Source organism: Solanum stenotomum, chromosome 10 (assembly GCF_019186545.1).
Source record: "Solanum stenotomum isolate F172 chromosome 10, ASM1918654v1, whole genome shotgun sequence".
In the NCBI taxonomy this organism is placed as follows: domain Eukaryota; kingdom Viridiplantae; phylum Streptophyta; class Magnoliopsida; order Solanales; family Solanaceae; genus Solanum; species Solanum stenotomum.
Genome location: NC_064291.1, coordinates 45,751,234 through 45,778,862, shown reverse-complemented (window position 1 = coordinate 45,778,862; position 27,629 = coordinate 45,751,234). Strand labels below are relative to the sequence as shown.

Here is a 27,629-nt window from a genome sequence, read left to right as displayed (position 1 = left end):
GGGGGGGGGGGGGGGGGGGGGACAGCACCCTGTCGTGTCTCTAATGCAATAAAAGAACACCTTGCATTTCTTGCATCATAGAGAAAATTTAACCATTTCAAAACTTCCTGTGATCCTTGACAATCCTGGTTACCTCATCATTACATTGACAAAGATCTAAGTAAAAGCATGTGATGATTAGTCGTCACATTACAAAGCATGCCATTATTGAAAATCTAAACTATTAAGGTTAGTTATTTTTTGTGAATTGCATCACAAAGCTGAATAAGGGTGTCGGAAATTTTTCCGAGGCAATCGATAAGTTGGTTGCCTTGACTTCTGATCAAATGAACCCGACCAGCATCAAAATTGTTCAAATCAGCAAGCATGCAATCTCTATCATCCATTGTATTTCCTTCAGCTATTGCAGTGATCATTTCTGCATTTTCTCTAAGAGTTGCAGCCATCATTTCTTCTGGATTATCTACATTATACTGCTCAGCCTTTACCTTACTAACAATGCTAAGGTTTGGAAGTTCAGTCATTTCCTCCGGACTGGATGTCTCGCGCTTTATTTCTAAACTTGAATTCTCATGCCTTGGGGCTTCCAAATTTGCATCTATGCTAGCTTCATGCTTTATCCCCATCTTGGATTGCTCATACTTCCTGTTTTCATTTAAGATGCGTCTCCATGGATTCAATCTTTCCTCCATTTTGTACCTTTTTGTCTTCGTCCTTCGCCGTTGCCTTTTAGGACCTATGGTACAAGAATGTTAACACATTTAGATTTTTTGTAGGCAGTAGCGATATTTGAAAAAATAAACAAATGAAAATTGATATAACAACATTAAATTAATAAAAACTATTTAAAGTGTAATAATAAAACATAAATCAAGTAAATTACTAACAAATTGAATTCTAGTTCAACTAGTCTATTTTATCCTAATTTGACTAGGAATTGGAGGTTGGAGTTCGAAACTCCTTAACAACATTTACGTTATCATAGGCAAAAGTTACTGAAAAGGCCCAAAAATCAAACACAAAGCTGCACTTGCTGAGGCTTGAACTTGGGAGCACCACTGCACTAGCCATGAGCCAAACAAAGGAAGCTCATTTTTCAAGCAGTGTCATTTATGTTATTTCTAGTTATATTCGGTTCTTTTCAGATTATTTATATATATATAATACAAAAAATTATAAGTCAACAAAGCAGCGTTGGTTGACACCCCCTTGACATAGGGTGGGTCCGCCCCTGAAGATAGCGAAAAGTCAATTTTCCTTTTAAGAGATTGCTTTTCTTTCTAAATTCTTCTTTTTCTTTGGTATATACTTGCACTTTATAACAAACCATGAGTACACTACAAAGTTTGTTTTATAGAGTGCAGGATGGACAGTTGTGCTAATTAATTCTAGAATGCTACTCCCTCCATTTAAAAAAGAATTGCCTAGTTTGACTTGGAACGGAGTTTAAGAAAAGACAGAAGACTTTTTAAACTTGTGGTTCTAAATGAAAGTTATGTCAAATGTACCAAAATGCCCTTTAATCTTGTGGCCTTAAACATGCCACGTGGAAAGTTGAAGTTAAAGTGTTACCAAAAAAGAAAAGGGGTCATTCTTTTTAAAGAGACTAAAAATGAAACTAGGTCATTATTTTTGAAACAGAGGGAGTATAATAATGATGAAGATCTGCAGTCATTAACTTCGGCAAATGACAAGATTCACCAAGTCATTTTGCACTAAATCAGGCAGCAGATCCCAGAAGATAAAATTACCAGTTCATATGCTCACGTAAATGAAGAAGGGAAAAAGAGAGCAAAGAACCATATTCATGGCTAGTTAACTGAATGCTGACATTTGCATTCCAAGGAATCAACCCCTTCTGCTTATTAATGGAGGAGAGCTTGGTGGCATACTTAAAACGCTTACCCGAAATAAGATACATTTTATCCTTATGACCTAATCAATGTTTTAAAAAGTGGAGGTGCAAGAGGCCTAAGTTGTGCGGACTCTTCACTTTCGATGACGCACCCGTGACTGATTCTCCAATAATACACTGCTTTTGGAGAATCGGACACACACCCATGGAATTTTTTGAAGAGTCGAGCAGCATAGCAAGAGGCGCAAGGCCAACCACTTTACTTTACATTGTATGAGGCGTAGTTCCCAATCATTTTACTTTACACTGTAGCAGATGCCTGCTGTGCAAAAAGAACAAACATGAAACTAAACACTTATTTCTGCACTATAGCTTTGTGACTAAGATATAGAACCTATTCTTTAATCTCTTCAAAGTCAGTTGGGTTATGCTGAGAACCATTAAACAACTGCCACACTGCTGGACTGGAAAGGGCATAGGGAAGGGGAAGCGGAAGATATGGCAGACCTTTCCTGCGTGTGTTTGGTGGCTGATTGGAAGGAGAGGAACCAAAGATGTTTTGAGATTAAATATGAGAATATTTACACTGTAATACAGATGTATTTCCCTTTTAGGTATTTGGTGCTAGTAGATGTCAATACAATAGATCGGATGATAGATTTTCTCAGCTCCCTACAGTAATTGTAAAGGAGCTGCTCTGTATGTAATTTTTGGCACAATCTTTGTGCTTCATCTATACAAAATTAAGTTCCCAAGATGTGGGACATAAGCCCAATGAATATTTAACATATTAATATACTTTTGATAAGGTAATGTTGATATTGTTTTTGTTGTTGTTGCTTGTAAACATAAATTACAAAAGAAAGTTTAAATTACATAAATGTTTTAGAAAATTCCAAAAAAAATTAGAACCTATAAGGAAAGATAATATAAATTTCCTATTATAAGATGAAATTATAACCATTTTCTTGTCAAGGCAAAATAACTGCAATAGTATAAAATCATTCTTCATCAAAATACTGATTTTTTGTCAAACATTTTCACGTATTATTTGTACAAAAGTTGAATGTCCGTAGTTTTTAAGTGAAAGAAAATCTTATGAAAAATTTGTACAATAAAGATGAGCCTCCATTAATTAGTTTCTTCATCTCTTAAGAGCCAATTAGTTATTTTTCCCAAACACCAACGAATAGCCCATTAGAGTTGGATAAGTTAAGACCAAAATGTTTTTTTCTCGTTTCTTTGTAAAATCTCTTCACTTCAATCTCAAGGTCGCTGCTTCTACATTTGGTTTCTCTCTGTCCATTGGCTCTTGAAGCCGCTGTTACCACCAGTCATTCCAGTCGTCTCAGCTACAGCACACTTTGCGATCACTACTCCAATCAGTCACGTTCTTCACCCCTATATTCTTTTACAAGCAACTAGATAAGGTTGTATATTTTGAAGGAAAAAAATAACCTAATCTAGTTGCTCGTAAACGAAATATAGGTGTGAAGAATAGGTTGTATTTCATTACTATTTTCTTTCTAAACTGGGTCATTTATAATGTTTACTTGGGCAATTCCTTTTATGGATTTTTTCTCCTTCTCTTCCAAAAGGTCTAATTTAGATGTGGATTTTGTAATTGCAAGGGTTCAGCAAGGTACGCTCCTCTCCTACAAGGGGCTAGGTGAGTCTTGTACTATGCTCAAACCTTTGGAGCACAACTAATGTATCCACTTCCCAATCATTTAGGTTTCTTTTGAACGGGAAGTTCCATACTTGTGTTGACCATGCTCCTTTACTGTAGAACCAGGCCATAAATGTTTGGAGAGAGATTTTCCAGACAAGAATTAGCAAGCCATTAGTCCTCCCAGAAAGATGTTCTGCAACCATTAACTACCCTAGCGGAGGTGTGAGCCTTCATCAGAAGCTAAAGTGTTCTTATGGATCTCAACAAAGGGAGTTTACTTCCTTTGTTATCCCCCATCATATCTAGCTCTTATTATGCCTACCCAATAAACTTGAGGTTACTGAGAATATCTCCACAGCAACTTCAATTTGAGTGCTTAACTCTGCCATTTCAAATTCCTGATGCCTAACCCACCTTGTTTCTTCCCATGCATCACCTTGCACCATTTAACTAAATGGAACCCCTTATCCTCCTCCTTTCCATTCCGCAGAAAATCCCTCCTAATCTTATCAATCCTCTGTATAACCCTATCTGGACTGGGGAATAAAGACATTATATATATTGACAGAGCATCAAGCACTGAACTAATGAGAGTGACCCTGCCCCTCAAGATAAGTATTGAGCCTTCCACCCTGTCAGTTTCCTTTCACACTTCTAAATTATCAAATCTCACATTCCCTTAGAATTTGATTTGGCTTAGAATTGAATCAACTTTTTGACTCTATAAACCTTTTAAGTTATAATTAAAAAATTTCCACACACATCAATCAATCAATTGTGACTCAATCCCAAACTCTATGAGGTTTGCTATACAAATCCTGGGTACTCATCAACACATACTCACATAGTGGAACTGTGTAAGAACTCTTAAAATGAACCAGATGCTAGACCAATGGTGGCAGGTTGAATCAAAAAAAAGTTTTTCCTAACATTATTCAACATATATTAAAAAAAAAAAGATGATTAAATAAATCTCTCCCTTGGGTAGTAAAAAATCACAGAGTATCAGGTATGTCAAGACTCAAGTGTACTCTTCCACTAATCCCTGTCATCTTCTGTTACGTTGCTGGTCAGCCAGTCTAACCGATGAGAGGTTTTTGTTCCCATTCATATTTCAGTAGGTGGTCTAACTTCTTTTCAGCCTTACTTTAGCCAAGTGCCTTATTATTTTCTTAANGTTGTTTCTCTTATCCTCAAAGCATCTTCCGTTCCTTTCTTTCCATAGGGACCACCAGATGCAGGCTGGGATTAACTCCCACCAATCTTCATTTGACCCCCTTCTTCCTATCTCCTTCCAGCTGTAGAGCAAATCCTTAGTGGACTTTGGAATTGTCCAGCATACACCGATGAGAGGTTTTTGTTCCCATTCATATTTCAGTAGCTGGTCTAACTTCTTTTCAGCCTTACTTTAGCCAAGTGCCTCATTATTTTCTTAACTTCAATCCTTTCACCAACAAAAATCTATCAATAACAGAGCCTAGTATCGTTGACTCTGGCATCTCCCCTCATTCTTAGATGACGATTTTTCCTCTATATTGATCATATAGTGTTGGAAAAATCCTTACAGACAAATTTGCCACAAATTTCCACATTCCGTCTGAAAAGTTCACAGGCATCATAAATGGAGAGTTCTTATCCCTCCACTTTAAGCTCTCAATTCCTTTGTATTTCAGTTATCATATCATTGATCAAGTTTAAGATAATCAAATTCTAGGCTTAAGTTTGTCTTTGACCACATTTTACACCATTTAGTGACGTCAAAAAGGTTATTCAGAGTGAGAAATCGTCAAACAGATCAAAAAATTTAATGGATATTTAGTGGGAGAAACTTTATCCAGTTTTATTACCATCTTTGTTTGGTAAAAAAAAAATCTGCTTTTCAATATCCTTTGATCTAATAGTCTCTTAATCTAGACGGAGTATGCTCCAAGGGGTGCTAAGAGCAAACTCAATCCAAATTCTGTTTGCTCTTGAAAATATTTCTCCCAAAGTACTTAATAAATTACTACTTTACTGAGGCATGCATATATGATAAGTGTTTGTTATAAACTGATTTGTCCTAGTACAATATCCTAAACACCCAACATATGGAAATTCAAGTTCTTAATCTAGTTTGTCTATAAATTTACAAAACAAGAGCTAGTGAAATCCTGATTAATATCACACATTTATTGAACAAATTATTCACACTGCAGTATGAACTCAAATCCCGACTAAATCATCAAATAAGATTGAATCAAATTGAATCCAATCTTAAATTTCCAAACAGGGTCAACAACTATCGGCACAAAGTTCTCTTTAATGATCTATACTAAGACTTAACCAGAGGACTCTTCTAAACAAAAGCACACCCTTCATAATTTTTTCGACAAGATTGTACCTGAGGAAATGGGGAAGGCAGAGGAACTAAAAGTGCCTTGCTAATAGAAGCAAACAACTATTCATTTCTAAAGAGAAGATACAATAGAGTCATTTTGAGACACAAGAAATCCATATAAATTCCATAATGTTTTTGATACTTGCTAAAATTGCATGTCATATTTCTGATAAACAACAAATTCATGCTACTTCAAAAGTTGATTAGAACGGAGGCAGTACCAATTTCCAAGAAAGCATTATTTCCTTGAACCTGCTGTGCTTCCGGGTCGGTATCCGGGTCAGTTTCAGCACCGCCGCCATCCTCACCCTCTAAACTCAAATACCTAGCAATCGCATTAAACAACTCGAAATCGAACTGCTCCGGCAGATCCAATTCCCTCTTCCTCTCCTCATCGAACGAATCCCAATAGGCCGATTCCCAGGGCTTCACTTTATTGTACTGTTCCAACATAGATTCCCACCTCCGTTTACACTGATTCAAACTCCGATTCACGCCCAGTGAGTTGCAATTGTGCACGGTCGACTGCCATTTCTGGAAAGAGGCTAGGGTATTGCCGCATTCAATTTGAGTTGCTTTCATTTCGTTCACAAGGGTGACTGACTCATGTAATGTCCAGACAGGCGCCGCCTGTGAACGCGTCCGTAGTGAACCGCCGCTCCTCTCCATTTTTGAAGCCCAATTTTTCTGAATCTAATGCCTGACGCTCAACATAGCTGCTGGAATTGGGAAGAAGAGCAGTATGAATAAGAAGTTAGATGATCTAATGGGAACTTGTGCTCAATTTGTTTGCTTGCTACACTAATATGGAGTATTTACACCCTTGGGGGTGGCCTTGTTGGAGGTCTCGAGTTTGAAATTTGTCAGTCAAAAGTAAGGATTTGCTTTTTGGATCGAATTTGACTTACTTAATGTGGATTATTATTTACGTAATTTGCAAGTTATTGTGCACATCCAAAAGATAGCAATAGCAAATTTCCCATAAAAAAGTTCTATATTTCGATTAATACTCTCAAATAAAACGATTCCATAAGGGCTAGGGAGTGAATGGTAAATCAACCTAAAAGCAATTTATTTTATTTTAATTTTGAAAATAGATTTATAAAAGAATTTGATATTATTATTAACATGTCTATTTAAAGATTTTTATAAAGATTAACAATTTTTTTAATTTCATCCCTTCAATGCTACTATCACTATCCACATTACTAGTCACCCAACGGTAGCCGCTATACTTCATTATCAATTATCATCATCATTGTTAATAATAATTATTTACTATCATCATTATCATAATAATTACTATTATTAACCATTAGTTACTATTAACCATTGATCACTACCCATAACACCATCATTTATCACGACCATCCCAATTGACTAGGGAAGACAATGAGCGCGCGGGAACGGAGCGGGTTTAAGGCTATGCAGGGTGAGTTGGGTTTAAAGTTGTGCGAAGCGGAGAGTAATGCGGGCGGGTTGAAGAAGTTTTTTTAAAAAAACTAATGCAGGACGGGCGGATTGCGGGTCTATGCAATTTTATGCTGGTTCAGACTTAATTTTAACGTTTTATATGTGATAAAAGTAATAGAGCATTATCTATTAAGATAGTTTCTAATAAGCTACTAAAAATGATTCAATCAAAACTAATAAAATTAATTACATGCTTCACAATTGACCTCAAAAAACAAAAATGTTAAGCTAGTTTTCATATAACTTTACATTTAACATACATTGTTCACTAAGTTACAAGTCTCAAGTTTGCCTACATAAAGAGTGAAACATAAAATTTACCCTTTTGTTTTTCTTCAACAAACACTAACCTACAATTCCTGTTAAGTCTTCTCACATTTTATAGGAACCTATTTTCCCTTCACGAAATTTTTACTTACAAGTACAGTCTATTGATGATTATAATTATAATCAACTGCAGCACAACCTGTCTCCTTTTCCTCTTTTTCTTTTAGTAAACTTGAATAAAGTTCTTTAAATTCACAGTAGTATGTCTTTATATTGCTTTTTTTGGTTCTGTATAATTTCACCTGTGGAAGATTGTCTTCAAATTGGGGATATGTTGAGCTAGTCGTCATCTGGCTCAGCCGAAAAGTCAGGCTCCTCGGGCTTCTGAAACGTAGGCACATCCATATCCTTCATCTTCTGAACTCCTCTCCTTGTGTGTGCAGCAAATCTTGATGCCAATATTGTAACTCCAAGGTTTTGCGTTACATTTGAAGAGTTTGTTGGTGTAGTCTTCGTTTGTTGATCATCCTCGTGTTCACATTCACTTTCATATGCTGATTGATCATCCTCAGGAGCATAAGACAAGGACTCACCTCTATAAAGTTCTTTGGCCAGCTTTCTCCTCTTGAAACGACGCCAAGCAGCTTGAACGAAACAGGCAGCCCAAGTTCTCCAGTGGTGAGAGTAATAACGGAAGGTGTGCTGTAGCTTTTTACTATGAAGACGTCTGAATTGATTGGCTACAAACTTGAGATCCTCTGCATGTAATGCAAAAGCTTCTACTTCTGACAGCGCTCTCACTGTTCTCGTTGATGAAGGCAAGTTAAGAGTGGATCGTGGCAACAACGCCCAGGCAAGGAGTTCCTCGCCACAAAAGTCACCTGGCCTCAAAGTAATTGAGTTGAAGAAGCCTGTTCTCCCTCCATTTGTAGTTGAGCTCTCTAACGTTCCTCTAATAACAAAGAGCATTTCAGTTACTGGATCACCCTCACGTACAATGTACGTTCCTTGAGTACTTAACGAAGAACTCAGACGTTCACATATGGCATCAAGCAGTTGATCATCCATTTGTGAGAAGAAGGGAACCTGCAAAATAGAACAACTCAAGCAAATCAAAGAAGAAAGAAAAATACACTTCACTTGTTTGAGATTATCACAGTACCAAAATGCAAGTACTTCGCGTCATTTTAATAACTATTGATATTACAAATTTGGGGTGTAATGAGAGAACTCAGAGAGAAAATGACTTACACGCCGAACAAGGTCTAAACATAGGTGGCGTTGGATGTCACGGCGAAGGTCTGAAGGTAAAGCAAGCAGGATAGATTCTTCATCTACTCCTCGAGTGGCAAGCCACTTGTACTGTACAAAACGTCTAACACGTTCTTGTAGATCCTGAGGAAGTTGGCGATGCCTCATCCATTCTTCAGTATCTCGTCGCTTGAGCCTCCATTCTTCAAGCCTCACAGTGATAGATTGTAAGTATGTCTACATTAATAAAAAGGGAGAAATTAGACTCGAGTTTGAAGAGCTTTTTTCAAAATGAAATGTACAAGTTCACAGTATAGAAGATGTAGAAAGAAGCATTCTCTGTTGTAGCTGCAAAAACATGAAAAACTACTGGTCCAAATCTATATTAACCAAAAAGAATCAAAAGAAAGAGAGTCCAATCTTCGCCAGAATTCAAAGTCGTAGTCTATGAGGATTTCAAATGTGATATTAAGACAAGGTTTGTCACTCATACCTGCATGTTTCCAATCAAATGAGCAAACAGAACTAGCCCAAAAATAGCAATAAGAATGGCAAATGAAGTTTCCCATATATATGTGCTTGTGGTCAAGTTCTGGCCGTAAGAACTGCAAAAGATCAGAAAACAAAGTGCTCAATATCCCTGATTCGCGATGCTGCAGCAAATAGCACAATTTTGCAGATAATCGTAATTACCAAAGATATACTTAAGAAGAGTTATTCAAATGGCTATTTAATTACTGATTTTGAATAATGACTTAAAGATAACACCTTATACACCATAAACAAAAACCATTTTGGACCTTTGAGATATATGCTTAATATTAAAGAAATTGGCTTGATAATCGAAGATAATAGTGGCCAAGTAAATGGTACTATTGGAAACCATACCTCAAATTTTGTAAACCCCACCACAAGCAGTACAAGTACTTCTCAAGGAACTTAGAGGAGACAACATTGTTTGTAACTGCATTTGCAAATATTCCAAAGTCGAAAATGGTCGAGTTGGAAGGATAGCAGTTGCTGAAAACTTGGGTGCTGTTTACCCATGTTATCCTGTCTGCATGGTCTGTAGTACCACAGTCGAGGAAACGACTGGAGCATTGTAAAGGACTAAGCTCCTTTTCGCAAGCTATTTTCCAGCATGTAGCATATCTCTCAATTGACAATAAATACCAGGAAGCACCAAGGACCTACAATAAAAGCACCCTGATTCACTATCCAAGAGTAACAAAAACTTTAAGAATATTTCTATTTATACAAATAGCAAGTACCTAAATTAAGGACAGGACTAAACTTACATGGCTTGCCAACATGTAGAGTAGCAAATTGTAAGCAGCCCCTGCCCAAGCTGTTTTTGTGACAACCCCGGCAGCTTTAATAATTTGAGAACTCAATGGGAAAATCAGATAGAGTCTTGGCAGATATTGCAGCAGGACTATAAGTACAAGAGCATTGTTAGTGTGATCGGAATGAGAACTTCTAATCGCCGGTATGATGAACCATATTACAATCTGCAAAAGGAAAAACAGCTAAATCCATGAGTATTTCTCTCTTTTTTTAACATGAAGATGGATTATACTCCAATACTAAATTGCTAATTGATCTATCATGACTTGTAATGTAATTGTTTCCTATAATAATTAGCATCAACATACATTCTAATAGTTCAAAAGAACAACCACAAAGTGACATAGCTGAATTTGTTCAGGCGAAAACAATGGCGGAGCTTCATTAAGGGGGTCAAAATATGAAGAAGTTATTCTTCGAAAGGAAATTCAACATCTACTCATACATACATAAAAGATAGTTTTAACCATTTATAAACAATGTATTTCCGCCAAAGGGGGTTCAGATGAACTTCTTAGGAAAAGACGATTTCTCCAACTAGAAAGATAGCTTTTCGATACATAATGTTTAAAATGCACAACAACAATCAAACTAACCACAATTTTCCACTGGTCAAGACATGTTATACTAGCCTAATTCAGGATTATTTGTTCTTCAATCTTATTAAAACAAATAATCGACTATACAAAGACAAACTAAAGCAGACTTCACTCTTGAAACATGATTATGAAGTACCTGAGGAAGAGGCAGAGCAGCAATAGCATCAATGAAGAATTCAGACTTCAAGTACTTCCTTGCAATCAATTTCTTATCCTTAACAAGTTCACCCCTTCCAAACACCCTTGAACTTCTTGAAACATAAGCAGTCCTGAACTTAAATATCACATGTAACAAATAGAAAACATCTGCTACTGTTCGAAAACATGTAACACTAATCCCAAGATTCAAGTCAATTGTCATACATGAAGATTTCCCCCTATTCACCACTGATGGAAGGTAAAAAAACAATGGATCCATGAAGAGAGCTATCAAACAAGAAAACAAGAATACCCTATTCCATTGTATAACAATTTCACTTCCTGGATCAAGAATTTTCTTTTTCCCAGGTACATAATTTTCTGGGAAAACCTTAAATTTCCCAAATTTAGGAACTTTACTAGCTCCAACTTTGTCAACATTTCTACCATCAAGATACAAAGGTAGCTGCTTTTCAAGAACATGGTTCTCATTCTTCTCCCATGAACTTTCAAGATTCTGTTTCCCATCATTATAAAACCTAATAAAATCCTCAAAAATATTAACAAAAAAAAATAAAAAAATCTAGAAATAAAAAAATACAGAAAAAATACACTTGAAAAGTTTACCTTACCGTCTTGGCTTTCTTGAACTCCATCATAACCTTTACAGACAAAAATACCTACAAATCTTCAATACACAATGCAGAAGCCAAGAAAATACCAAAATGGTAAAAAGATTGAATTTTTACCCTTTTCAAGAAGTTCCATTTCAGAAAATGCTATAAAATAAAAATGTAAACTTTGCTCAAAAATACTCACATGGCTGAAAAATTCAAGAATTTTCTCAAATGGGGTTTGAAAGTAACCATAAAAATGAATGAAGAAAGAGGAGTTGAAGTGGGCAGAAACAACTCTGGTTGTCTGTGTATATTTAATTTATAGGGGTTGACTTTACATGGAAGATCACAAAAAGACAAAGAGTATATTAAAGAAAAATAGATAAAAACAGCTCAGAATATACTAAAAAAAAAATTGATGCTGCAAATTGGATATGGAAGTTCAACTGAATACAGTCGTGCAGGCCATAATTGAAGACAGTTTTTTCTTTTTAATTTATTTTTAGAGAAAAGACAGTCAAATTTATTTTAGAGAAAAGACGGTCAAATCGATATTCGACCACTAAATACTCCCTCCATTTCATATTAATTAAATTTTTTAAGGTATTTTTTATTTTTTAAATTAACTTAATTGTTCAATTTTTAAGACTACGTTTAGAGTGTTCTTTCAATTTTACCCTTCATTTGAATTTTCAATGTGATGACTTCAATAAATAGCCAAAAAAATTGGCCAGAAATTTTAAAAAGTCTATAATATCTTTTTTATTTTAAAATAAACTGATCTTTTTTTCATTTTTTAATTAAAAGTATTAAAGTTAAAAGGGTAAAAATGTTCGTCGAAGGTAAAATAAATAGAAAAGAGTAAATTATCTCTTGATTTTTCAAACTGGATAAGTATTGTTAGACAACTATTTTTAGTGTAATAGAAAAGTAAAGATAGATAGAGTAGTAGTAAATACTTCGTTTGTCCCATATTAATTGATCGCTTTTCTAAAAATTCTTGTCCCAAATTACTTGATCATTTACTAAATCAAGATAAAATTAATTAAATTTTTTTCCACTTTACCCCTATAATTAATATCCTTATCATGCTTAACGTTTTCATAATTTCTTTTGATATCTATCAATATAGATAAAGAATAAACTAATTAAATTGACTATTTGTATATAATTTCTTAAATATCGTGTAAAATAAATAATGATCAGTTATTATGAAACGGAAGGAATAGTATCTTCTGCAAAATTAAAATTAAAATAATTAGGAAATCAAGAGTTGCATAAAATTATATTAGAGAATTTTTGGGACAGATGAAATGGACACCAAAATCAAGAGATGCATTTACTAAATGCATCAACTACTCCACCTAGGTGGCATAACCAACTTTCTGAAAGTACTATTGGTAACTTTTAATATGGGGCATCAGCTAGGTTAAGAAGAGAGAGGGTTGCATGAATAGAAATGTAGTACTACTCTATCTTAATCAAATAATATTTGTCCATTATTGATTTTATAAATTTATTAAAAAATTATATATAAAAAAGTAATTTTATTATTTTTTGTTCACTTTTACTTGATACATCCATTAAAAAAATAATTAATGATACAAGTTTTTATCAAACTATCCTCTATTAAATGATATCTTGGAAAATAAGTATTTAATGTTGAGGATAAAACATAAAAAAAAATTATTTTTTCTTGATATGTCAAAAGTAACATGTAAAAATAAAAATTTATTTTAGAATAAGTGACAAGTAAAAATGAATATACTAAATAAAATATCTTGAAAATGTAATAGAAAAGTGACTATAATTAATGATAAGGTTAAATTAGGAACTATAAACAAGTATTGTTAGACATCTCAAAATAGTATAGTAAATAACTATTGTTTGAACGGAGGAAGTAGTACTATTTATATGATAGAGATTCTAGATACATCTTCCGAGTCTATAATATTTTCTGTTTCAAAATAGTTATCACGTTTCATTAATGGTAATTTTTTCAACTCTAACACTCCACACCTACCACTCACCCTACCCACCTCTACCAGTGGGTGCTTTAGTAGTTATTACTCACTCATGTGTTGTGTTTGAGGATAAACAATAATAAAATTAGCTCAGGAAAGTATGATTATTCATTTGTTTAAGTTTGAGCAGATATAATGACCTGATTATTTAGTTATTCAATCTATTTTGATCCGTTTAAATTTAATTTATTTAAAAGTTGAATTGATTTGAGTTAAGTTATATAGCCAAACTAACCTATCATTTTTGTTAAAATAAAAAATCAGTAATTTTGACTCATTATTTAACTAATCTTTATCCAAGTAACTTTGCCATAGGATCAAATAATAATTCATTTGTTGGTTTAACTCATTTTATTTTGCCTAAATTCAGTTTGAATAGCTCATTTGAGGTATTTTTTTAAATATATTAAAATAGATGAAGTAATCACAGGCCCCACTGAGAATAAGCCCAAAATCAACTTTTGTGGTTTTCATCTGTCAAAACTCAAAAGGAGTATATTCATATGTCGGTAGAGTCCCTCTTTCTGTGTAAACATAAAAAGACAATAGCTTGTGTTAGGTGTGACAAAATAATACAATGTTATAATAAAATATTAATGGCACAAGAATTGCCAAATGTCCTCATAATATTGCTCGCTACATACGTAGACATTGCAATTTTGTGGAAATCTATTATTCGAGGGAAGATTGTACAAGATGTGTTCAATTTCAATTAGGCTCAATCTTAAATCCTAGGTCATGCTAAAGGGCTCGAAAATTCCATAAAAATATCAAAATCTCTAATATTTCATAAATTCATGGAATATTCATAAAGAGATCAAATCCAAATCATCTTAGTTCGAGAAATACGTCAGAAATAACTATTGAATCACGGATAAAACAGAATTGTACCCACACTATTTACTATTTATCAATAAAGTTATGTTTCTTCATATTTTATTTGTGATTGCAATTTATTTTTTGTCACTTTAAAATTTGTTACAAACAACACATTCAAAATGATTTGCATAAACTTGTTTTTTAATAATAATAAAAAAACATTTACATATTTTGATTAAAACCTCTCACGTGTTTGATGATGTGACGAAAATGTGTCCTAATTAAGATGATCCCACTTTTCATTAACAAATTACAATCGATCATGTAATACAATTTAACTCACTAAAGAAAATAATCAATAATCTTTGTTAATATTATAATTAGAACAATCTTTTTTGGGATAATGTTAAATTATTTTCAAATAGAGAAATAATAAAACATGATAATTTTGAGACATTAAACAAAAACGTGATGATCAATGATAAGTAAAGATATAAAATTCGACTATATATATTTTTTTAAAATGTTAAGTGATTTTACCTTTACAATGTTATCAAATAGCAAATATACAATACTACAACTTATTATTTGAGTCACTCTCAATTTATAGATGAAAATTAGTATGAAGCATTATTCGTTTATGAGAATTATGAGTGTCAACAATATTAATTAAGGAATTTGACACATAAACTTGTTGAACGTTAGACATACTTAAGATGTACAATCAACACTTTAACGACGTAAGGATCACATAAGTAAACCCCACACGTGAACCTCTAAATATTTTGCAATACCCAACCTCAAGACAAATCCTAAAACTATCTTTTAAAACACGAGATTGATTTTCACAGCTCGATAAAGTTTGAATTAAAACACACATGCCAGTTGAGGTTATGGTCCCACACACATAGAAATATGATCGAAAATTGGGGCGTAAAATCCGCCTGATAATGTTGTAGGCACGTGCGAGGAAAACATAATATCCGCTAATCTCTCATAAAGATTGGAATAATAGAAAATACATATCAGAAAAACATAAAAAATGAACGGAAATAATTTGAGTAGATAAAAAATAACCAAAAAAGGGGGAAAAATAGTCATTTTTTATTTTATTTTTAATATTCAAACGCATCTCCGATATTTTATTTTCTTGCAACTCAGCTCCTTCAAATAGTTTCAAATCACAATATTAGACACAAGAATTTAACAAGTACTCTTATTAAATATAGTTGGAGTTGTGAGTTTTTTGTATAAGCCTATAAGGGTATATTGTTACCATATGATTCTTGAGAATTAATTTGATTAATTATTGAAGCTAACTGAATTAAATTAATTCAATATTTTAAACTAAGAGTTAGCTATTTAATACGATGGAAAAAGTATTATAAGAATATGATTTTAAAAGAAATATCTTAAAATATTGATAAAAAATCACACTCGAAAAATGAAACTTGTCAGATATTTTAGGAAGAAAGGGGTATTGGGTTGCTTAATGAATTGATTTGTCAACCTATAATGCGGGAGGTTGTTGGAATGTATGCGTCCACCAGTCATCACAGGACCAGGTCCCTCAACAGAATTAAGGTGCAGAAAATAAATAGCACAATGTAAAACAGGCACAAGAGTTTTACGTGGAAACCTCCTTGCTCAAGGGAGTAAAACCACGACCTGTCACACATAATTTTTCAAATGTTTTCACTAATCTTCTCGAGCAAAAGTGAAACACAGATTACACCCACAACAGTTTTAATCTCACACTAAGTAATACTCTTATTACTTAAACGAGCCAAAGCAATAATCTTATTACCCACTAAACCAACTAACTATTAGTTGATCTAGACTTTAAAAATCCTCAAGGCTAACTCTAGCCACCACCTACGATCTCCAAGACAAGAGTTAAACAAGCATCAACTCTGTTGCACCACACATCAACTACCTCTAGTTGACACTCTTAGGTAACTCTACCTAAGACAACATCAAAACAATGATGAAAAAAACTTGACCAAAACTTAGATTATTCGACTAACTAACTCTAGTTAATACGACTCAAACTAAATATTTAGACAAGCAACCGATCTACTATCCTTTATAACTTAGGAGTGGATTTACAATGTAAACACTTAAGACACAAAGCTCAAAATACAACAAAGACTCTTTTTAAGTCTATCAGGTCCCTTTGTTGAGTTGAGCAGTGTTCTTCCTTGAAGGTGACCTTCTTTTCAAGCTTATGAATTTTCAGAGAAAATTCAAGTTTTTGTTTGCCAAATCTCGAGTTTGTATTTTGGAGAAGAAACTATATATCAAAAAGATACAAACTCCTTGGGACCGCCCATTGGCTGAGAGCCTGCTTCCCTAAAAGGACGTACACCTACCACATCAGAGGTGGCAGCTTTTCTGACAGTTGTCTTGTCTTCCTTTTCACATTTGTAGTCTTGCAGGGACCAGGTCCCTTGCAATGTTCTTGTGAGTTCTTGAGAAGACTTGTTAACTCTCTTTCTCTTTTAAATGAATGAATCTTCTTGTTATTTGTCATTTTGATTATATCAACCAAAAAGAATTATTGTCCATCGGACAAACAACCTCGTCCGTTTCTATTGGTGAAGTACGCTGACGACGTCACCAACCCACTGATAGGACAACTTTACAGTTGTACACCATTATAAATCTAGACGAGAGAACTCTGTCAGGGATCCGGCCCCTGCATTTGTGAGCCACTGAAACAGATAGTCTAGTCCGCTCTTCCTATTGGTGCAGTACACTGCACTTTTCACCTACCGCCTGACATGACATCTTTACAGTTGTACCCCATTTGAATCTGGACGAGAGCACTCTGCCAGGGATCGGGTCCCTGCATTTGTGAGGATCATCAAAACACCTAAAATATATCATTTTCCCCTTTTTGATGATGACACACAAATATTCCTCACACTGAGTTTAATCATTCATTTCCCTTGTCGTCAGTCTCGATAACAAGGATCTGGTTCCTTGTTAGACCTCTAAGTTTGTTAAATCATCAAAACTTAACATCTGCTACAAAATAACATTTTCCCCTCTTTGATGAAAACAAACTTATTTACCTTTTTCCCCCTTTCACAAGTGCCCCCTATCGACATGACTCTTCAGGTAACTGGATTGGTCCCCTTATTTTCATCATCCCCAAAGTTTGTCAAATTATCAAACCTTCAGATCAGCTTCAAAATAGCAGAGGTCATTAGACTGAAGGTTGAAGAAATTAAGATCCAAAAATATTGTATCATGGGTGCTCAACTATTTTTAGTTTGAAAAGTGCCACATAGAGTGGTGCTTAGTTAATATATTTTATTGAGTTAGTAGATTTTATACCTAAATAATATTGTGTTTATCACAAAAGTCAATAGATGCTTAAGCACCCATAATATATGCTTGTTCGCCACTGGTTAACCATAATAATTACGCCTCAATTCGAGACAAGTTGGGATAAAAAGAAACTTTCATTAAAGGCCATCTATATGAGTTATAGTTGTTGGTTTGGCTTGCACGAAATCCATTAAAAAGCTTTCATGCTTTACAAGTCAAAAGTAATTTGATGCAAAAACAACAAATATATTTTATACGAATGTGTCTTTATTATAATATTAGTTTAAGGAGTCAATAATATATATAATTTGATTATATGACATGCTTTTTTCGCTCTTGAAATAAGAAAAATTTATTTATTTAAGAGAAAATACATAAAGTCCCCATTAAATTTAGACCTTATTTTGAAGTAGACACTTAAAGTTTGCAGGGATCATATTACCCCCACTGAATCATTTTCAACCAAACTAAATACTCCCTTTTTAGCAATTTCTACTCCAATTCTCCACGCATGTCTCTCACCCCCTAATAAAATAATATAATTATTTATATTTTTCTACCCGTTTTTATAAAGGCTGGGTTCTTAACTTGACCCGCTCACATTTTAACCTTTCCTCATAATCAATTTCTTTTTCTATCTTTTCTTCCCAAAATTGTGATATTGAGTTATCTGAAGTAAGATTGATGCAATTTTCACTCTTTGGGCTGTTTCAATTCTTACATAAAATTAGTATTAATGAGTTCTAATTTATTTGTATCGGTTAATGAGATTGTTTTGAGAGAATCTAGTGGAGTATGAACAATAAATATTTTTGAGGTCAATCTCTTTTTTTTTTTTTTTGCTTTCTGTGTGTTTTGTCTGAGTTTTTCTTCAATTTTTGAATAATATTATCAGTGGACGAAGGAGAATCTAGCATCGGCCTGTGGTATCCTCTTTCTGAAAATGGGTTTTTATAAAAAAGTCAGAAATTCGAGGATTGTTGTTGAATTCAATTTACAATGCTACATGGCCGTTTTATATTGATTTGGGGTTGTTTTGTAAGATACTCACGCGCCTTGGAAATGTGAAAACACAGCAGGTGTAGAAGCAAGTCAAAATGTCATATTTAGTTAGATAGAAAATAGTTCAGTGGGATAATAGGACTTCCGCAAACTTTAAGTATCTACTTCAAAATAAGGTCTAAGTTCAATGGGGACTTTATGTATTTTCTCTTTATTTAATGATGCTGAATAAGATATTCCTCCTCTGCTCCTCCTTTTTCATGTAAAGATGTCGAAGGGATGGGATAGACACATTTAGAGTTGATGGAGAATGATTCAAGAAACGCAAATAGTAAAGAATCTTACCATAAACTCTTACAATTATACATAAAAAAAAAAATAGACAATAATTATAATTACTCCATATCGGAGTTGCTTTCACGTACGAAATGCACTAAGCTTACAATTGGATATTATTCTTATGTATGTAGGAGAATTATTCAAAAAATGCATAGTTGAAATGATATATAAAGACCAATTCTAATGGACATAGTAAGTAGCTTTGAAATGGGAGGAGATCAAAAGAGAATCCATTATTTTAATCCATGTTGACATTATTTAATACTACTACTAGTAGTTATTATTTAAGTGCAAACAAGAATTAACATAATTTTTCCTTTTTAAATGGGTATCAATGTTGCACATGAATAAACATTAAGAAGCTTATGGACAACTAGGTCCATAGTACACTGATAGTGGATGCAATTTAATGGTGTCTTTGATTGATCACCTAAGTCGATGCTGATCGAGGAACATAGTATTATTGCACAATTAGGCCATGTAACAAATCGAACATCATTAGGTCTTGAATAATCTAAATCTTCATTTTGTATACATGTATCATATATGATATATCAAAGCAAAAAACTCACTTAAAATTAGTATTCGAGAAAAGTTTTCTACAGTTTAAAAAATCAAAAGCTACTATTTTATATCTTTTTATCCAACCTACAAGAAGAGATCACACGTTACATAAGGGTGTAAATGGTAAAACTAAATAAATCTCATAACTATTTTTAACAATATGATCTAAGATTGTCTAACGATAATCTTGGCTTAAAGGTTTATTTCAACTCAATCAGTTAAGAAAATTATGATCCAAATAGTTCTCAAACTAGCTCAAGCAACATAAATATATTATTCCTAACACAAAATTATTTTTCAGCTTTCTTTTAAGTTATCAGTAGTAACCTCTAGTTAATTATACATTATTAAACAACCTTCATTGCTACATTTTATAGAACCTTCATGGAAGATAGTCGACGAGTAAAGCAAAATTCAAACCATAAGAACCGCAAAACAATTCAGACTGACCAGGTCTAGTTGGGTAATTCCACTCGCACAATTACAGGCAGTAAGTGGAAAAACTTCTAAATGTCCATACATATGTTTTCAGCTACTCCAACTGGAATTTTCACCTGATACAACCATTTAAAGAATGTTGGCATAGCTACTACTTAACTCCTCAAAAATCCCATCAACCACGATCTAGTGTAAAGCATTTAATCATCATGCGCCTTTGGACGCAATGAAACTAGAGAAAAAGGAGTTCCTGTCCAAATTCTATCACATTCAACTCAAGAAAAACAATGTTTATAAAGAGCATAAACAGACGAGAAGTAGGAAACAGAGAATTTTAGAACATATCCAAGACTTCAGTATAGAATTGGTTTCCAGCAAAATGGACAGAAAAAGGACTGGAGCGATCAAAGAGACATGATTGAACTTCAGCCAATAGCTAGTGAATTACTGCACAGATATAGTAGAATAGTTGATGTAAACTGGCGTAAGAAGAATTGCCCAGAGCAGTGAGGCCATATCTCAAAGACGAGAATCTCAATCAGCTGAACACCTTGGGTGCAGGCAGTCAAAGCAAGCTCTTCTACTGGAGAGGCCAATGGCGAGCGGTCCTCTACATTCATGCATATTCTACAACTTTGATGAGTGAAACTACTAACGGACACCCCACACTATGTATGTCAGATAATGAAAAAAGAGAACTTAATTAAAAAATGAACGATGAAGTTTAACAGAAATAGATGTGACTGTTTTTTAAGGTAAAAAGGGGGTTATACAAGGAGCACCTTTGAAAACAAAACACTAGCTTTGTGTGGATAAGTAGAAAAAGTAACTTGAAAGTTTCAAAAGATATTAGTCACTCTTAAAGGGAACATTTTAATAAAATTGTAACCAACTCTTTATCCCTGATAGACAGAAAGAAATTATGGAGAACACTCCTTTAAAAGAGGACTGATATTTTGACAGGTGATATTGAAAGAGTGGGCGAAAAGAAGGGGCCAAAAAGCAAAATGAAGCAGCTAGCATATAAAGTCAAAAGGGAACCAAAATTCTCATGAGCATAGACTCGGACACTGCCCTATGAACCCAAAAGGAGCACCATTCACAATTTAGTTTAAAGGAGAACATCAAATCCCCAAACTCCTTGGAACAGATTGTACCTGCCAGTCGTGTGTCATGCCAATCCTCATCCTTAATATGAACTTAAAGAAATACCACTATAATTTGAGGAGAGGTGCGTCATATCCACAGAGATTCAAGAAACAGAAGCATCTAGCAATGTAGCCAGCTGGGATCCACAATCTTCAAAATTGAAGATCCCGCAGCAGGGCAGTGAAGAACGAAACCACAGAGTGTAGAAGCAGAAAACCAATGAAGCAGTACCAGGAAGACACCTCGGCACAAGAAAACAAAACATAAATCTTTAGCAACATTCTTTGTGATTTTCTTCATAAAAAATAACAACTACCATAAAATCCAAAATATAAACCCTTATGATATTAGGTTCTTAAAACAGGTAACATTAAGCAAAAATAAAACCAACACTAACTATACCAAAGCAAGAAGTTAAACTTAACCAAAACCACCAGTTTAAGCCGAGGGCATGGCCTCACTTACACAGTTGTGATTAAGTCAAGGACAGTAACACAAATCGAAAAACTCCAGGACATGTCAGGCTATCATCTCTTTCATTCAGCTTCGGCTTCTGTGACGCTCTTTAAGTCCATTTCTGCATAAAATCAGGTATAAATAAGAAAAAGAGAACCTTAATCATAATCTTTAGGAAAAAGCAAATAAATGTCCAATCATGAGAATAAGTTGTAGCATATCCAAAGACTTAAATCAGGTATATATATTATAAAAGAGAAGTCTCAGCTGTGTTCACATAGAAAAGAACCCTAAATATGCAAATAGAGGCTTTACCCATTAACATATGGAGCTTCTTCTCGGCCGCGATATGGAGAACGGCTATAGCTGCGACCACGTGGTGACGGGCTTCGGCGCCTAGGGGAACGCCCATGAGGACTGTAACTCCTGCTTCAGGAAGAGGAAAATCAGCAAATTCCATGTAAAGATTATCACAAATATTGGGAGGATCTCAAATTGTTCACGGATTCCTAGTCAATGATACATCAGTTTCTTACCTACGACCATAACTTGGGCTCCTGCGGTATCTAGGAGGGCTCCGACTTCTATGTCTTCCTGCTCCGGGACCCCCACGCGTTCTGCACTCACGAGCAAAATGACCTGATTCACCACATTCGTAGCACTTCAAATCAGAGCCTCCAGATCGACCTTGACCCCCTCCACGGCCCCCACCACCTCCTCCTCTAGAATTATGTGAAAGCTCCACTCTCCATCCATTCTTACCTATGTCATAGAATCAGGGATAAAATTCCATCAAAGGATTGCTTCGTAGCTCAACATATCACCAGTGTTTAGAAATGTCAAGGCAAGAAACAAATAGACAGAAACACATGTATATACTAACTAAATTGAGGTTTTATCTCAGAGCAAGGCCAAATATAGCATGACCATCACAAAGATAAAAAGAAACTCATTCAGAAAGCTTTATAATATGCATCAGTTTATTCAAACAATCAAATAACCATACCATCCAGCTCTTTGATTGCATCTTGTGCATCCCGTCGATCATCGAAGTCAATAAAAGCGTAGCCAGGGGGACGTCTTGCAACCCAAACACTGTAAACAAATTTGTGAGTTTAGGAATGATGGAATGGTAGCAGTTGAATACCATAAATATTATGTCTAAATTGCAGGTGAACTGCAACTAAGTCTCTTAAGAGATAAAAACTTATGAGAAAATGGCTCCCACCTAGCCAGGCTAGACTCCCAGGTCTTCATCTAACAAAGGAAAATGTCATTTATGACTTCATTGTCTATAATAGGGATAATGTTCATGCAAAAAGTTAAAACTCCTATTTGGAGGTTACATGATCTTTACAGTTTTCTTTTTGGGAGAATGGTAACAATGTAAAGGAGAGATGGAGCATGAGGACTTCCCATGGGGTCACCCATTCTAGTAAGTCTCTAGCCCAAGCACAATTTTCACACAACTATTTACATAAGCATTTGCTAAAAGCATAAATAACAATAACCATTCTCATGATAGTTGCTCTATCCACAAAAGTACAATCACAGACAACGTTTCTGATGATATTCAACTGAAGAACAACTTTAGCTCGTATGAACTGACCCATACATTTCGAACTGCCTTTAAGAATTCCCCCCTTTGCCAATTAATTTAAAATGTGAATATATGTTCATATCCTTCTGATTGCTTACAGGGTTCTTTTCTTTTCAATGGATCACACTCAACTGTTCCTTCCACTTTTCTACTTTTCCAGCAAGTGCAACTTAATTTTCTCAAGCACAATATCTATAACATGTTCATTTTTTTTATCGGTGAACAATATTTTTTTTGATGACAAGGGAAACCCACAGCCACTACCCTTTGGGTGCGCACAGGGTAAAACCCCCGCTCCTATGCAATAGCTCGCAAACCACATAGGAGAGGTAATCCGCACTAGGCAAGCCCGGTGCGACGAGCTCGACCCAAAAGACAAACCCCTTGCTTTCGCTGGCAAGGGGTTTCGAACTTGAGACCTCCAACATGGAAGTCCCAAGCCCAAGCCACTGGGCCACCCCGAAGGGTGATCGGTGAACAATATTTGCAACATGTTCACTCATTTTGCAAAGAATAACAATACAGAAAGAGGTCAACTTATTTTTCATTCTGTTCAACGTGCTTATCACAACCCTGTCCCTCTTCAACCAAGACCCGAATATAATTTAGTTCAATCAAAAATTATGCATGGCCAGAAAGGTAGACACGAAGCATCTTTCCATCCTTTGTAAAATCCCAGGAGAGAAACCTTCATTGAAGACGAAGGTTCAAATACCCACAGAGACAAAAAGCACTAGATCGTTTCTTCCCATCTGCCTAAGCCTCGGTAGACTTAATTAGATGGTACCTTTACTGATGAGAGATCTTAGCAAGTATTGGGTGGAATAATCGAGGTGGACGCAGTGGCTCAGATATCATTCTTATCCAAAAAAAGTTAAATACTATTATTATAAGTTGTTTATGCCTTCCACCCTACTCCTATAAGAACCAATTTGAATCCAAATTTCAAACAATCATAAGCATCATATAATGGAGATAAAGGAATCAGTATTAATGGGCTTTAGCAGCAACGTCAATGGCCTAAGGTGGTACGCCTCAACAAATTAAAACCAACAACAGAAAACAAATTGCACAAAAGTCAATTATGATGGGCACTTTAATGACTCAAAATTTCAACAAGGGATGGTGAGGATGAAGGGAAATAATAAGGGGAAGATTCAGTTGTCCAATACAACCATGCATACCAATCATGAAGAGATGTAAATCTTGGAACTTCCTTTACCTTCTTATAACTCCAAAGATGCGGAATTCATCCTCAAGCTCTCTTTCACTGACCCTAGGGTCCAGATTTCCAACATAGACTCTTGACATTTTCAATACACACCTACTATTGGGAAAACAGAAAAGTATGTCAACTCTCAACATTAACGAGACCATCAAGAAATTTAATACCAATCACAAAACACCATGGTCCTGGTAACATAATAATATCCTCAAACTATATATATGGCATAAGCAGAAGATAAATAAATAATTGAAGAGTTTTAAGTAAATGAAACAACATATGATTGCTACATCAACATTTTAAAAGGAAGAAGGATTTTATCCCATTCACCTAAGCTCGACAAATAAACTATTACATATCTAACAACTAAGAAAAGGCAATGCAACCAAAGCAATAATTATAGCTAAACTCTTCCCCAGCCCTAACCTACATTTCCAGGATGAATTCGAGACATTTTATTTCAAATTTACTGAAAATTTTAGAGAAAAAACTCACTATGGGAACTAACTAGCTCCTATATTAACCTAACGAGCTATGCAGAAATTTACGAGTTCAGTCAAATGAAACCCTAGATACATCAACAGCTCAGTAAATCCTTGCTCCAATTTCCGCCGAAGACAAATAAGAACAAGAAACAAAAAGGGAAGGGTGAAGACAGACATCTTTTCCCTAATCAACCAAAAATTAAGTAAGAAAAAAGGTTAAAACGCAGCTAAAAATCTACTGCAAATACATTACAAGTTAATTGAAGAATCTAGCAAGACAACAAAATCAGTAGAACCTTCTCAGAAATTTATTACACCAGAAATCTGTAAGACCGTTAAAGTTCCAGGAGAAAAAGGGAATATTTTTCCTCCAATTCAGTGAAATCAGCAATAATTTCAATACTAGATGAGTTAGAACTGCAGAATTTGGAAAAGGAGAGGCATACCTGAAACCCTAGCGGAAAACGACACTGCAGTGAAGAAGAAGGGCTTGATTTGGTGTTCTATTGAAACAAAAAGTGGGCTGACCCAATAATGCAAATTGTTGGCTTTTATTACTCCATCAAAAGTCACGGGTCAAATAACTATTAAATCATCATAAATGAGTAGTTTTTTTTTTAGTCTAAATTACGAAATACAATGAATTTATATGTCAACAAAAATAGATATTTACATATTATATTCCACCAAATTCAACTTCTACTTTTTTCTAATATACTCCCAAGACCCTAATACATGAGAATTTGACAATTTTACCCTTTTTAAAAATTTTCTTTTGAAAACACCATTGAAATTGGAAAATTAGTTATACCTTTCAAAATTAAACATGGTTTATGACACACAATTTAGTTCTCAATTTAATTTAATGAATAAACATCACAAATTATTTTAGGTTAATAATGAATAGGTGTTTCCTAAGATATCGAATAATACACTATTTTCATATATGTTTTTCGTGATTTTGATTGATTTACTAATACTCCAACATTCACATAGAAAAAAATCTTTAATTGCTCTGCAAAATTAATATCTTCATAATATTTTTCGTGTTATATGATCAAATTGTATTGAAGAACTATCCTCAAGAATTTTAACATATAGTTGTGAATAATTTTGATTTGACTAATCTTTTTACTATTTTTAGCCTAATATTTTTGGAATTCTTGAAACATCTTAACTAAAAAATTTACCTTTTGTGATAATTAACCTTGGTACACATTATCAATGAATTTGAATGTCTGAATTACAAAATAATGCATTACTGATTTCAAATTCTAAAAGTAAGTATTTTTAAGCCCAATCAATTCATCAGAAATTGACAAGAATGAGGATCAATGGAGAACATGCAAATTGTGATTTAAGGTAGAACCTCAACAATGATACAACTCTATCATCAGCTAATTGTGGAACTGGAAATCAAAATCAAGTTTTTTGTGCTGAAGTTGGTAAGAAAGAAGGGGGCCTATACTTACCGCTGAACCAACTAACGAAAGGAATTGGAGAAGTGGCATCATGTCCAAAGTCCAGCAAATGCATATTGTGATACAGATAGGATTGCATACACTCTTACCATAAAGTCAGTTACATGTTTCTTAATCAAAGTTGGAGATTCATTGATTTCGTGTAAAGCAAAAAAGTAGACTATAATGTCCAAAAGCTCAGCAGAAGCTAAGTACATGAGTCTGGCCTCTACAGATTTAGTATTGGGGCAAACATTTAACTACCATTAGTAATCCACACCAATAGAAAAGCCGCAATTCAAATAGTTGGCAATCCAGTGTATCATGAGATAACCAAATACATAAAAATAAACTGTCATTTTGTGGGAGAAAAGCTACAACAAGGACTATCTTGTATAAATTCCTACTTAGAATCAGCCTGCAGATGTACTAACAAAATGGCAAGAAGGGTTCAACATAAGATTCTTTACATCTTTAATCCATCTAGCTTGAGGGGAGAGTGTTAAGAGTATAAAGAAGAACTCAAGGATAATTTGGTAAAGAAACAGTTTGTTAATCTAACAAAATTGTCCTATAACTGCCAAGATTATGAGCTTATCTCAAGGTTAGACAGTTAGGAAGCGATTGGGTTATATATACATATTATCCTGTTAACAATTTTGATGAATGAAATATACTCTCACAAATTGCTCTTAGTTCTTGATATGAATAATCATCTTCTTACTTGAAAAATCACATTTCCAAACACTTACAAGTTCAATCACCTCCTTGTAAGTTGTTTGGTATAATTAATTACTAAACAGGTATGAAGAAGATTTGTAAGTTATTTGGTATAATTAATTACCTGATGAAGGATATGACATTGCGAAGATTTATAATTTTTGCTGACAGAAAGTATGTCTTACGTTCACAATACAGTACCACAAAGCAAAGAACATAAAACAAAAAAATTATATCAACAAAGTTAAGGGAAAGTTTGACAAATTGAAAAAATAATATCCAGTACTATCACATTGAAGTAATTAATTACTACAACTTTTATAGGATTAAAGATACTAAGATTTGTACTCATTTAATGTACAAGTATTATCAAGTAATTATAAAAAAAAAATGCTGAGAATTAATTAATTTGCACC

The 27,629-nt window shown here is 34.2% G+C and overlaps 3 protein-coding genes across 12 annotated transcripts; all 3 read right to left on the bottom strand.

Annotated features, from left to right (window-relative positions):
- Positions 1-55: 55 nt before the first annotated feature.
- On the bottom strand, positions 56-6,707 carry LOC125878502 (trihelix transcription factor ASR3). Its single transcript, XM_049559776.1, has 2 exons — positions 6,126-6,707; positions 56-736 (listed from the first exon to the last, which is right to left on the bottom strand). Exons 1-2 carry the CDS (start codon positions 6,571-6,573, stop codon positions 234-236), a joined length of 951 nt encoding a protein of 316 aa, XP_049415733.1. The 5' UTR covers positions 6,574-6,707; the 3' UTR covers positions 56-233.
- An 877-nt stretch (positions 6,708-7,584) lies between these two features.
- LOC125878486 (probable cyclic nucleotide-gated ion channel 14) lies at positions 7,585-11,945 on the bottom strand. 7 transcript variants are annotated; one of them, XM_049559750.1, is made up of 8 exons: positions 11,799-11,945; positions 11,607-11,641; positions 10,978-11,518; positions 10,194-10,406; positions 9,784-10,085; positions 9,389-9,500; positions 8,896-9,132; positions 7,585-8,730 (listed from the first exon to the last, which is right to left on the bottom strand). In XM_049559750.1, exons 2-8 carry the CDS (start codon positions 11,636-11,638, stop codon positions 7,984-7,986), a joined length of 2,184 nt encoding a protein of 727 aa, XP_049415707.1. In that variant the 5' UTR covers positions 11,639-11,641; positions 11,799-11,945; the 3' UTR covers positions 7,585-7,983. The 7 variants fall into 7 exon arrangements, with proteins under 7 accessions (XP_049415707.1, XP_049415708.1, XP_049415704.1 ...); XM_049559751.1 differs by having other exon boundaries at positions 11,607-11,659; positions 11,799-11,941; XM_049559747.1 differs by having other exon boundaries at positions 10,978-11,496; positions 11,607-11,667; positions 11,799-11,863.
- Positions 11,946-21,258: 9,313 nt separating this feature from the next.
- Positions 21,259-25,623, bottom strand: LOC125878504 (serine/arginine-rich splicing factor RSZ22-like). 4 transcript variants are annotated; one of them, XM_049559780.1, is made up of 6 exons: positions 25,480-25,623; positions 24,546-24,650; positions 22,730-22,818; positions 22,260-22,485; positions 22,039-22,152; positions 21,259-21,844 (listed from the first exon to the last, which is right to left on the bottom strand). In XM_049559780.1, the coding sequence occupies exons 2-6, from the start codon at positions 24,632-24,634 to the stop codon at positions 21,808-21,810; spliced, it is 555 nt and encodes a 184-aa protein (XP_049415737.1). In that variant the 5' UTR covers positions 24,635-24,650; positions 25,480-25,623; the 3' UTR covers positions 21,259-21,807. The 4 variants fall into 4 exon arrangements, with proteins under 4 accessions (XP_049415737.1, XP_049415738.1, XP_049415736.1 ...); XM_049559781.1 differs by having other exon boundaries at positions 22,039-22,149; positions 25,480-25,621; XM_049559779.1 differs by having other exon boundaries at positions 21,488-21,844; positions 24,546-24,647; positions 25,480-25,612.
- Between the last annotated feature and the right edge of the window lie 2,006 nt (positions 25,624-27,629).

Coding starts and splice junctions, on each gene's coding strand:
- LOC125878486 (XM_049559747.1), bottom strand. CDS start 11,848: ATGGTTACTTTCAAACCCCATTTGAGAAAATTCTTGAATTTTTCAGCC. Junction 10,407..10,977: donor CTGCTCTGCCTCTTCCTCAG/GTACTTCATAAT, acceptor TTCCTTTTGCAG/ATTGTAATATGGTTCATCAT. Junction 10,086..10,193: donor TCTACATGTTGGCAAGCCAT/GTAAGTTTAGTC, acceptor CTTTTATTGTAG/GTCCTTGGTGCTTCCTGGTA.
- LOC125878504 (XM_049559780.1), bottom strand. CDS start 24,634: ATGTCAAGAGTCTATGTTGGAAATCTGGACCCTAGGGTCAGTGAAAGA. Junction 22,486..22,729: donor TGCAATCAAAGAGCTGGATG/GTATGGTTATTT, acceptor TCTATGACATAG/GTAAGAATGGATGGAGAGTG. Junction 21,845..22,038: donor GAAGCTCCATATGTTAATGG/GTAAAGCCTCTA, acceptor GATTTTATGCAG/AAATGGACTTAAAGAGCGTC.
- LOC125878502 (XM_049559776.1), bottom strand. CDS start 6,573: ATGGAGAGGAGCGGCGGTTCACTACGGACGCGTTCACAGGCGGCGCCT. Junction 737..6,125: donor TAATGCTTTCTTGGAAATTG/GTACTGCCTCCG, acceptor CTTGTACCATAG/GTCCTAAAAGGCAACGGCGA.